Source organism: Manihot esculenta, chromosome 3, assembly GCF_001659605.2.
Source record: "Manihot esculenta cultivar AM560-2 chromosome 3, M.esculenta_v8, whole genome shotgun sequence".
Lineage (NCBI taxonomy): Eukaryota > Viridiplantae > Streptophyta > Magnoliopsida > Malpighiales > Euphorbiaceae > Manihot > Manihot esculenta.
The window spans coordinates 7,452,389-7,465,699 of NC_035163.2; the positions used below are offsets into that span (position 1 = coordinate 7,452,389).

General features: G+C 34.5%; 1 protein-coding gene across 2 annotated transcripts in view; it reads right to left on the minus strand.

Moving 5' to 3' along the window:
* LOC110610783 (helicase and polymerase-containing protein TEBICHI) overlaps nucleotides 1-12,939 on the minus strand; it is a 30,276-nt gene extending 17,337 nt beyond the window's left edge. For both annotated transcript variants that reach the window (XM_043954767.1, XM_021750858.2), the window contains exons 1-4: nucleotides 12,777-12,939; nucleotides 11,922-12,373; nucleotides 11,571-11,805; nucleotides 10,384-11,202 (exon numbers count right to left, since the gene is read on the minus strand). In XM_043954767.1, coding sequence (XP_043810702.1) covers nucleotides 10,384-11,202; nucleotides 11,571-11,805; nucleotides 11,922-12,373; nucleotides 12,777-12,812 — 1,542 coding nt within the window. In that variant the 5' untranslated portion in view covers nucleotides 12,813-12,939. The remainder of the gene's footprint in view (nucleotides 1-10,383; nucleotides 11,203-11,570; nucleotides 11,806-11,921; nucleotides 12,374-12,776) is intronic.
* Nucleotides 12,940-13,311: the final 372 nt, after the last annotated feature.

Consider the following 13,311-nt stretch of genomic DNA (forward strand, 5'->3'; position numbering starts at 1 on the left):
CATGCATCTGGCTAACAACATACTGCACATAAGAACACTTGATGAAGAAACTTGAATATGATACTGTTGACTGATGTTAGTATCTTACATTAACTCAGGATCATATTCAAGGTTTAATTATCATTATTTATGTTGTGGCAGTATTAGTTCCTATTATATAGGCTTTATTTCTTGTATTAGTGCAGTAATATTTTTAATTTCCTAGTTTATAAGTATTTTATAGAAAGACATGCGTGTCATTTATGGTATGAGATAATGTTTCTCTTACAATTTCTGTTTTGTTCTCTCGTTTCTTCGTTTACAACATGTTGTCAAAGCTATTGTCTCTTTCAGGTTTGAACTCTTGCTGTTTTTCAGCCAACAAGGGGAACTGAATGTAGATAGTAGTCCATCATCTCTTTTTAAGGTTTGACTACACGCTCTTTCAGCCAACAAAAGACAGTTGAAATCTACCTCAATTAGCTAAGCATGACAGTAACTAAAGCAAGATTTGTTAGTGTCAAAAGAAAAAAAAAATTCTTTACAGCGTGATAACAAGGTTTCCACTTTCCATTAGCATTACATCAAGTATTCTGGGCCTCTAGCAATAATAGTTCCTATTTTATACGTTTTATTTCCTGTACTAGGTTGTATTTTTAACTTATTATTTTATAGGTCTTGTATAAATAGATAGGGGCATAAATTCCAGAAATAATTGAGAGAATGTTTCTCTTCCTATTTCTATGTTGCTTTTCAGTTTACCATCGATATTGATTCCTACAAACAAAATAGAATTGAAATGACTAATAAGAGCACACCATAAATAACCTACGATCATGATTAAGGCCAACATAAGAATTCATATTAAATTTTGAGCATTATAAAAAGTAACATGAGAATATAAAATGGTTTTAAATAGCAGTAGGAGCCACCTTGGCAGTCATGATCTTGGGCAACATGAACAGGCTTGTAATGCATAACACAATGCTAACAGCTAAGCGCTATTCAATTTTTAAAAAAAAATTTGTAAAATTCATGGAATGGAAGATATTGGCATAAACAAGCAAAACTAAGATCACAAATTTGATAAACATAAATACATCAAATAAATACATTAATCTATCATTCTTAAATATCATTATATTAATTAATTTATAACCAAAATAATTATTTATATAGTAAATAACTAACTCTATAATCACCAAAAAATTAAGTTTTTAATTGTTAAAAACAGATTTTTATTTAAAAAATTACAGCATATCTTTTACAATTTTTTTAACTTACCTATTCACAAAATACATTATATTGAAGTAAGAATTTTTTATTAAACAAAAGATTAAATTTAAAATTAAGTTTTTAAATTACTATTAAATTTAAAAGATTCAAATATGTTAAGATATTTTCTGTAACTAGTCTAGATTTGTAGTGATTGTGTGCATAATTAGGAATATAATTCTGTGATATGATTAGACTGTAATTAGGGAATTAATTTATTCTTGTAAGTAGTATATATACCCCAATTGGCTTGAGGGGAATAATCAAGCATTTTTCTCTCAAAGTTGCAGCCCTCTTCTTCTTTTTTTCATGGTACCAGAGCCAAGAAATTTGGTTCAGCTGTAGCTATGAGTGGCAGATCTGCCACATTCTTTTGGAGACTTTCTGAAAAACCAGTTAGTCTCACAACCTAGCCCACTATTCTCGCCAGCTTCCAATCGGTGACCCAATGAAGAGCTGCCACCAGAACCAGCTCCACACACCTCCACGTGCCACCCAAGCTGTCTGACTCCGAGACACACGCCGGCGCGTGAACTGCTCTCTGATGACTTTTTCACACCGGCGACTCCAGACCACTCGGTCTGGTCACCTGCCCAGCTATTCTTCACATGTCCCTTGTGAACAGTAGCTTTGGATATACTGTTCACGGTCACAGATTCTCTTTTTTACAAATTGTCCCCATGACCCAATCAAATATTGGTCATTATGGTAATTCTTTTGCTTATCTAACCAAGTCTTTACCCATTGGTTCATGGATCCTCGACTCTGGTGCTTCTAATCACATATATGGTAATCCCAATCTTTTCTCTACTCTTGTTTCACCTTCTACACCATCTAAAGTCACATTAGCTAATGATTCACAAACTCAAGTTAAAGGGATCGGTAACGTATATTTCCTTCCTTCTATCCCCTTAGCTAATGTTTTATTTACCCCTGAATATCCATACAACTTAATATCTGTTAGCAAATCGACTAAAGATCTTCATTGTTCAATCATCTTTACTGCTGAATTTGTGGTTGTGCAGGACCGGAGTACTGAGAAGATAATTGAAGCAAGATATAAGTCAAAAGGATTGTATTATTTTTTCTCTTCTAACTCTCCAACTGTTTTATGTCTACCACTTCCACTGAACTCATTAATAGTCGTTGGAGACATTTAAGTCTGAACAAGTTACAAAAATTGGTTCCTAGTCTCTCTTCCTTGCCTTCTTTAGAATGTGAGTCTTATCAACTTGGAAAGCAAACTCGAGCTTTTTTTCCCAAGCAAGTCAATAATAGATCCACTTCTATGTTTGACATTATTCATTCAAATATTTAGATTTCAAGATGGGTTAGTACAACTCTGGGATTTCAAGATTTTGTTACCTTCATTGATGACTATTCTCGTTGCACTTGGCTTTTTCTAATGAAGAATCGTTCTAAGTTATTCTCTATTTTTCAGAAGTCTTATACTGAAATTCATAATTAAATTGGTGTTCGTATTAAGATATTGTGAAATGATAATGCAAGAGAATATTTGTCTTTCTCATTCACTCATTTATTGTCTACTCAAGATATTACTCATTAAACTTCTTACTCTCATAACCCACAACAAAATGGAGTTGCGGAGCGAAAAAATCGACATTTGATTGAAACAGCCTGCACTTTACTCCTATATCACAATGTTTCATTGCATTTTTAGGGGGAACCTGTTCTTACTGCCTGTTACATGATTAAACGAATGTCTTCCTCTATTTTGCAGCATTAAAGTCCTCATTTGGTTCTATTTTCTAACCAGAGTTCTACCCAGTTGTCTCTACGTGTTTTCGAATGTATAGATGTACATGCTTTGCTTATGATTGTACCCCTGGCAAAGACAAACTCCAGCCCAAATCACATTTACTATTCACGACTTCAAAAATGTTACAAATGCTATAACCCTACTACAAACAGATATTTTGTATATGCAGATGTCACCTTTTTTTAAACCTCTTCTTACTTTTCTTCTAGTCCAGCACACAAAACCTTTGTTTCTAGAATTTTGCCTATACTTCCGACTCTTATTTCTCCTTTGCCTCAAGCGTGTCCATCTCCCACTTCTATGCAACCTCTTCAGGTCTACACACATCAGCCTCACCCGCATCAGCCTCACCCACATCAGCCTCACCCATCTGCTAGCAGCAATGACATTTCTCTCCCTGATACAAGTATTTCTAATGACTCACCTCCGTTCCATCATCACCTACTTCGGGCATGCCTTCAGCAGCAACAGCTACTCTTCCTCTTGCTCTTAAAAAAAGGTATTTACTCTTCTCGAAATCCTCATCTCATTTATAATTTTATGAATTACTATCGTTTATCTCCTTTTTATTACATTTTTGTTTACCCAAAACAGTTAAAAAAGCATTGGATCATCCTCGTTGGTGTAATGTCATGGTTGAGGAAACGACTGCTTTTCATAACAACGGAACTTATACCACCCGGCAAGTCTATTGTTAGTTGTCGATGGGTTTACACAGTTAAGGATGAAACTTGGGAACTAGTATCCTTACCACTTGGCAAGTCTACCGTTGGTTGTCGATGGGTTTACACAGTTAAGATGGGACCTGATGGCAAAATTGATAGTCTTAAAGCTCGTCTTGTAGCTAAAGGTTTAGGCTTGATTACAGTGGTACTTTCTCTTCAGTAGCCAAAATAGCTTCTATTCGCCTCCTTATCTCATTGGCTGTAATTAATCACTAGACCCCTCATCAACTGGACATTAAAAATGTCTTTCTTTATGGAGAGCACGCCGAAAAAGTTTACATGGAGCAACCTCCAAGGTTTGTTGCTCAGAGAGAGTCAAACTACTCTTTGCATGGACTAAAACAGTCTCCAAGAGCATGGTTTGGACGATTCAGCACTGTAGTACAGTTTGGAATGTCTCAAAGTAATTCTGATCATTCCGTATTTTTTCATCATAGTGGTGATAGATGCATCTACTTGGTGGTCTATGTTGATGATTTTGTCAGGAAATGATCACGATGAAATCTCTCAGCTTAAACAACATTTGTTCAGTCATTTTCAAACTAAAGACCTGGGGAAATTGAAATATTTCTTGGAGATTGAAGTGACACAATCGAAAACAAGTATTGCAATTTCTCAATGGAAATATGATTTGGATATATTGGAAGAAATAGGCATATTAGACTGTAGACATGTGGAAACTCCCATGGATCCAAATGTCAAACTTATTCCTGAATAGAGCGAGCCACTTAAAGATCCTCCTAGATACAAAAGATTAGTCGGCAAACTTAATTATCTCACTATCGCGCAATCAAATATTTCTTTTGCTATAATTGTGATTAGTCAATTTCTTCAAACCCCCTACAATAGTTACTGGGATGCAGTCATTCGCATTCTTAGATACATCCAGGACAAGATCTACTCTGTGAGGACAGGGTCACTCACAAATTGTTGGTTATTCTGATGCAGATTGGACAGGTTCTCAGATTGGACAGATTCTCCTTCAGATAAACGATCTACTTCAAAATATTGTATTATGATTGGAGGAAATCTTATATCCTAAAAAAGTAAAAAACGATATGGTTGCAAGATCAAGTGGAGAAGCAGAATATCGAGTTATGGCTTTGGCAACATGCAAACTCATTTGGTTGAAGCAACTCCTTCACGAATTGAAATATGGCGATGCTGGCCAAATGAAGATGATATGTGATAATCAAGCTGCTCTCCATATTGGATCAAATCAAATCCAGTTTCTCATGAGAGGACGAAGCATATAGAGGTGGATTGCCATTTTATTAGGCAAAAGATTTAAGTCATGATGCATTTCTACTAGCTTTGTCAACTAGCTGATGTTTTTATAAAATCTCTTCAGATTCACAAATGGAATATATTTGTAACAAGCTTGGAGCATATGACATGTACGCTCCGGCTTGAGGGAGATCGTTGAGATACTTTCTGTAAATAGCCTAGATTTGTAGTGATTGTATGTATAATTAGGGATATAATTGTGTGATATGATTGGGATATGATTAGGCTATAATTAGAAAATTAATTTATTCTTGTAAGTAGTATATATACTCCAATTGGTTTAAGAGGAATAATCAAGCATTTTTCTCTCAAAGTTTCTACTTTCTTGTTCTTTTTTATTTCATCAGCGTTTTCAAAATGTATTGTTACTGTTGACCAACATAAAAGGTTACTAATCAGCAAAATTCAGATTTTTGAGATACTAATTAGGCTTAATTACAGGACTTGATTTTAGAAATTTTATTCTTATTGTAAATATTCCTATTTTAGATTCATTTTTTGTGTATAAATACTCAAACCTTATAAAGATCAATTCAATTGAAATAGAAACAAAAATTCCTCCCAAAATTCTTCATGGTATCAGAGCTTTGCCACCTTAATTGGCATAAGTTTTAAACCTGTCACAAAAAAATTAGGTTTAACTAATAGGTCATGGTTTCAAAGCTTTGCCACCTTAATTGGCATAAGTTTCAAACCTGACACAAAAAAATTAGGTTTAACTAATAGGTCAAGCTTCTAGGCAACTATATCAAGAGAGTTGTTCGACACCACCCATCCCAAAGGAAAGCCTATCCAATTCTAGCCTATTCTCGTCGTCATCATCTAGTTACGCGTAAAACCGGAAAGAGAATTGGCGATAGTAGACTGCACGATGGCTTATATATATTGGAGAGAATCTGAGTTTGAATTCATCTCGGACTCTTTTTGGAAGAAATCTGGATATAAAGCAGGAAATCTTACCGCGGCATCGACGGTTAGAACACCTATCCTTTTTTATTTTAGAGAAACTTTATCCTAATTCCTTTTCCAAAGCTCAGTGTGATTCTTTAGTTTGTAATGCTTGTGAGTACGCTAAGCATACAAGAACCTTTTATCCCTTAAGTAACAATAGGAGTATGATCCATTTTGTGACCATCCATTCTGACGTTTGGGGACTTACTCAAACGGTCTCACTATCTGGTAATCGTTGGTTTATTACTTTTATTGATTACGCATTCGTATGACTTGGGTTTATTTGATAGAGGCAAAGAGTGATGTGTTTTCTTGCTTTTAATCTTTTCACAAGATGGTTTATAGTCAATTTGATGCTAAGATAAAAGTTTTGAGAACTGATAATGGCACAAAGTACATGGATAGACGTTTTTTTTGCTTATCTGGAGTCTAATGGGATACTATATCAAACTAGTTGTCCTTATACTAGTACCCAAAATAGTATTGCTGAAACGAAAATAGGAATCCGTTGAAAGTAGCCAAATCTCTTTTTTTCACCGTGAATCTTCCAAAAATATATTGGAGAGATGCAGTCTTAGCTACAGCTTTTCTCATTAATAAAATGTCTCTCAAAGCTCTTTCCTTTAAAAACCCTTTAGAGGTGCTACAAGGAAAAAATGCTTATATTATTCCACCAAAGGTGTTTGTATGCACATGTTTTGTTCATACTAGGACAAGTGGAAAGCTTGATCGGAGGGCTATTAAATGTGTGTTTATTGAGTACTCTCTCACACAGAAGAGTTACAAATGTTACCATTCTCCATCTACAAAATACTTTGTCAGTATGGATGTTACGTCCAGAGACTAAACCTTACTTCAATACTACCCCATCACCTATTCAGAGGGAAGACAATGAGAGAGGAGATGGTTCCTAATCCTATACTCTAGAACGTTTTACTCTAGAGGGTAACTACTATACAAGGACAGGGAGAGATTATTGGTGACCAAATTGGCGTTTGGATAAACCAAATTTAAGGAGATATTCAAGAAGAGACAAAACAAAAGGACTCAATGTCATGAATCTTCCTCTTCTCTATCTGGTGAGTCATCCCTAAATCTTGAACCCATTGATGATCTAAATAAACCAATTGCTCAAAGAAAAGGAGTTAATTCTTGCACAAAGCACTCTATTCTTAACTTTCTCTTATGATTCTTTGTCTCTATCTTGTAGAGCCTTTACCTTGTGTATTTTCAGTGTCTATCCCACAGGATTAGAAGGAAGCTCTCAAAGATTCTAATTGGAAGGGAGCAATGATTGAAAAAATGAAACCCTTGACTAAAAATGAGAGCTGGGAGTTGATGTCTCTTCCACCAGAAAAAAAAAAATCAAAATAGGTGTTCATTGTGAAATACAAAGCAGATGGATCAATTGAAAGATTAAAGGCCAGACAAGATGCCAAGGGATACACTCAAACCTATGGAGTGGATTACCAAGACACATTTGCCTCTGTTGCCAAAATGAACTCAATCTGAGTATTGCTATCTTGCACCACTTATCTTGACTGGGACCTACAGCAATTTGATGTGAAAAATATATTCCTCCACGGATACTTAGAGGAGAAAGTATATATGAAAATCTCTTTTGGACTTTGCTGATAAAAAAACAGAAAAAAAAAAGGTTTGCAGACTAAAAAAGGCTTTGTATGCATTAAAACGGTCACCCAAAGCTTAGTTTGATTGATTCAGCAGAGCTATGATTTTCTTTGGCTATCAACAGATATCCTATTTATCAGACATCGGTAAAATTACTCTTCTCATAGTTTATGTTGATGACATAACAATGACAAGGGATGAGACTGAAGAAATGACTCGGCCAAAAAAGTTTTTGGCTAAGAAGTTTGAAATTAAAGATCCAAGAAAATTTCAATATTTTCTGAGAATTGAGATTGTCATATCAAAGAAAGGTATCTTTATTTATCAGAGAAAATACATTATGAATCTTTTGGAAGAAACTGATATATTAGGTTGCAAACCAACAGAAACTTCCATTGAGAGCAATCATAAGCTACAAGTAAGGATTGGTGAATCAAGAAATATTGACAGGTATCACAGGTTGATACGTAGACTTATTTATCTTTTACATACTCGACCAGACATAGTATATGCAATCAGCTTAGTCAATCAGTTTATGCATGATCCTTACGAGTCTCACATGCAAGCTGTTTTTCAAATTTTGCTCTTGGAAATGATCTCCTATTCTCTAAGCACGGTCATGTATGAATGCATTCACAAATACAGATTGAACTGGATCCCTTAATGGTAGGAGGTCGACTTGTGATTACTGCGCACTTATGGGTTTACTTATGGGAGGAAACCTTGTCACTTGGAGAAGGAAAAAGCAAAGTGTTGTTGCTCGATCAAGTGCTGAGGCAGAATATAGAGTAAAGGCACAAGGTGTTTGTGAACTCCTATAGTCGCAGAGATTGTTGGAAGAATTGAAACTGTTGGAGAGGAAAAAAATTCCTCTTGCACTGTCACAACAAAACTGCTATCAGTATAGCTCACAATCCAATGATCGAATGAAGCACATAAAGATTAATATGAGAAATTAATAAATGGTGTCTTGAGATTAGATCATGTGACTTCTGGTGAACAGTCAGCTGATGTATTTACCAAAAGGCTCAGCAAGAAGACCTGTCACACCTTGGTTTGCAAGTTGGACATGTGTGATATCTATGCACCAACTTGAGGGAGAATGTTGACGAACATAGAAGGTTTCTAATTAGGAGGATTCAGATCATTGGGATCCTAATTAGGCTTGATTATAGGAATTTTATTCTTATCGTAAATATTCCTAATTTAGGTTAATTCTTTGTATATAAATACTCAAACCTTGTAAAGATTAATTTAATTGGAATAGAATAAAAAAATTTCTCCCAATATTCTTCAGTTATATTTCCTTTTCCCAAGTCTAATATTATACTTAATGTAGGATTTGGAGAATTTCTGAGTGTGCATTTGTATCTCTCATTATCTTTATAAATAATTTATATGTCTATTTATACGCAAAGAATTGCACCCAAAAAGGAAGAAAATAATTACAAGATAAATTCCCACAATTAAGCCCCTAATTTATGCAAACAAATCAGACCTAAATCAGCAACTACATAAACCAACACTTAACGTTAGCAAAAATAATGAAGTTTAAAAACTTTATTTGATGTTGTACAATAACTAATAATGCATTTTAATAAAACAGCAAATAATGAAAAAAAATAAAAAAAAAGGGGGGAAAAGACTCACTTTTTACAAGAACCATCTGTGGAATAGAGATATTTATGATGATTCTTAACTTGTGATTTGTAGAAGTAGAAGGAGAAATTTGTGTAAGATTTTGAGAGAATATAATAGAAACAATGTTGTAGATAGCTGAAACAGTTGAAAAATAGATAGCTGAAACAGTTGAAAAACAAAAGAAAGGAATAAAACAGCGTGTGTGCATGACTTTTAGCAAATTCATTATAGAGGGTAACGGCCAAAGATGTTACTTTGTGGTAAATAATAGCTGTTACCATTACATAATGGTAGCAACAGTCATTACCCATACAACTTGCAAGATGCATTTAAATAATTGGGTCGCAAGAAAGACTACTCAAAAACATATAAATAATAGCCACTGCTATTTGAAACTGTGGTATATGAGGAGAAGAATTCTGCCTACTAAACCATAACATAATTCCAAATTTCCAACAAAGCAAGCATATTTTTTTTACAACTCTACTCCACCTAGGGCATAGTCCTATGCTAAGAACTTAACAATTACATCCTCTTCTACCATCTCCGCAGCGGTAATTGTGGGAAAGAATACGAAAGAGGGAAAAATCAACATGAGCATATGAACAGAAGAATTTTGCTAATTTAACCAAACCTTAATTCCAAATTTCTAACTAAATAGGAATGTATGAATTTTTTATAAATCTACCCCACCTAAGGCTTAGTCCTTTATTAACTATTAAGTACTTCACAATAATGTCTTCGTACATCATCTCTACCAAAGAATTTTTAGGAAAGATATGAAGACAGAAAATCAACATTAATTAATCAAGTTATACATCAACTTACATAATAAAAAATATACAGTTTAGTTATATGTGTCAGCTTGAAGATAGTTAATTATAGGGGCCAAAATAAAATAGCCAACAAACCAATTAAAAGAGGGAGAAAAAAGGAATCAGGAATTCTTGTCTTCTAGCTAAGAAGTTTCAATCCAAAACAGAGACACCTTAAACTTGATGAAAGAAACTTTTCTTTTGCTTTTCCTTTTCAAGTACCAATATCAAGCAATTTGCTATATCACCATTTTCATATACCAGAAAGGCAAGCCAAAAGGTCATAAATTCAAAATACCTGCCAAGGATACAGTTTTGAAATTCCTCTCCTTTTGTATATGCTGCATACTTCAGAAGGAAGCCAATTGCCAAGATCTAATCGGTCTTTGAGCAGCTCAAAACTTGAAGGAGTACCAACATCACCACAATTATTATTAGCCACAGAATTCCCAACTTCTTGAACTAGTGAACTTGATGTTAGGTTGTGAGTGTCTTGATTTCTCAAATCTGCTTCACTTTTGGTCACTGCATGAACAGACGTAGTTCCTTGTACTTCATGTATCTCTTCCTTTGTCTGTGTTTCATTATAAGTTGTCATTTTAACCACTTTGGGGCTTTTGATATTTGCAGAACCACATTCAGATTGTTCACCACTCTTGTGCACATTTGCCTTATTTGTAGAGAAGCAAGGGGAACTTGCATCCAAGTTCTTGTCCTCAAACAAAAAGTCAAGATGCTTGACAGGCAAGGGAGACACTTCTTTAGTAGATATGCTCACATATGTCCCATTTAAGTGAAGAGAATGACCATTTTGCATCTGCCGATATTTGCTGCTTGCTTCATCCAGAACTTGCCTTGACTTGTCACCACAACTTCCTTTGATGAGGTCTTCAACAGTAAGGGCAAGAGGATTACCATCTTCAGCAAATAAACAATCAGCAATTTGAATTGCTTCATTCCAGAATGCTTCTCCTGGTGAAAACATGGAGCTTCCACGCATTGACCTAGGGGTTTCACGAGCACATGCCCGTACAATTGATGAACCAGGTGTACAGCATTCAGTCATATCAACAATTGAGTTAGACGCTCTTGTGCATTTTCTCAAGCTTGCTGCAAGCTGAGTGGGATCATTGCCATAAGTAACCCACCAAAAGAAGATGAGGGGAAAAAAACAAAAGCAAATTATTACACTCAAAACTAAATATGTAGAAACCTAGGTCCTATATTATAGAGTTTTGGACCCTAATTACATTAGGACTACAAATCCTAAACAATACTAATGAAAATTTCTTCATAAAAACAAACTTAGAAACGTAATAATATTAAACTTAATAGAATTATTAAATAATAAATTTTAGACCTATACCATTCTAAATTTCCAAACTCTACAATGAATACAATCCTAAGTATTTAGGCTTAATCAAACTCCAATACTGCACCAATATGTATATGTTCATGTATAATAGTTTAAACCAGTCTTCTTACCCCTCCAGATGCATTAGTAAAAGGCATTTCAGCTTGCACAATAGAAGCAGATTGTTTGTTTTCTGTCTTTTTCTTGATAGAGGTAGCAGTTTCACCTCCTGAATGGGATACTATGCTTATGCAATGCCTCTTCTTTGATGCCATACCTTCATCAGTCACCAACTGTTGACCACCAGGTCTCTTGTGGTCATTCAACTTTGGCTTAGATGGCGATGTTGCAGTTGACTGGAGTTCACTGCACAAGAAATTACTCCAAAGTAAACTTCACAAAGCAATAAAAAGAAAACGTCCTACTTCCCAAAACAGCCTTCTAAAAAATGAAGGTATACAGGAACCCTTAAAATGCAGTACCTACAGTACAAAGACAAAAAGTCATTTGCAAACTTTTTTATTTCCAAGTTTTCTGCACTATGGTTAGAAACAGAGGAACCTTCAGCAAGGCCTTCAAATGCAATATTGCCTTCATTTGAGGAACCATGAGATGTTTCCTTCTTAACTGTTTCAACACCTTTAGAAGTTTGAGACTCCATTTTAGCTAATGAAGAAAGATCCTTATTTTCCTCTTTGGAAATATTGTTGATCTCCAGCGACAGATTTCTCTTGACTGCATCTTGCCTGGCCAACAAACCACAAGCCGTGGATGAAAGCTTGGCATCATGGTTAGGGTCTTGTGAATTCACCAAGTAATTATCCAAAGTGCCCTTTGCACTGGGAGACCCTTCTTCTGCTATCCTTGCATGTTTCTCAACTCTCCCATGCTTCAAACCAGGAGATATAGAATTCCTCTTTTTTGAAGCAAAAAACTGGATTCCGTGCATATTCACAAGAAAAAACACGTTAAAATGTGTTAGCTGCACAGAGTATCACGCTTCAGCAACAATAGTCCCAATTTAACTAATTGGATCAAAAACTGACTATTTATCAAAATGATTATGTTTGCTTGAATGGAAAGAAAAATAAAGCAAATCTTAATCGCTTACTATAAAGAAAATTGAAAATCAGATGCAAAATTCTCGATTGCTTCCAAATGCCATAGATTTGAGTTTCATAGATCTTTTTCAACAGGATTAATGTCATCGATACATATCTATATGTGCGCAAGCGTGGGAAGATAGTATCAAATTTGATTCGAAATTTCAAATTTGAAATATGGATATGAAATGAACGTTGTGAAGTTCTGGGTCTTGGGAGTGTAAAAATTCAGACCTGATCGATCCGTGTCCGAGGCGAATCAGACGCCATGGACGGATGAATGAGAGCTCTCCGCGAATCCGCGAACCCTAATTCTTTTCTCGCGGTGGAGTCTTCGAGTGTTCGCTGACACGAAGTCGCGAACCGTTCAAATTCTTACAACGAGCGCCAACTGACCTCGCAGGTGTATCTCATTTCCATTATGTCGGAGGGTCACTAATAATTAAAAGAAAATTGTATTTTCAAATAAAATTTATATTTTAATTTGTAATAAAAAAGTTTTATATTTTAAGTTATTAGTAGATTGAGGTTTTTATTCATATACAGTTAAATATTGTCGATAAATTATAATTTATTTTTTAATACTTAATAAAAATTATATTTTAGACTTTGTTTATTTTATAGAAAATATTTTAAAAAATATTTTTTAATTAAAAAAATAAATTATTTTAAGAAAAATGATTCAAAAATAAAGTTATTTTTTTGCATATTGTCATCTTTAGATTATTAAGTTTGTTTAATTAATAAAATAATTTTTTTTAATTTAAAT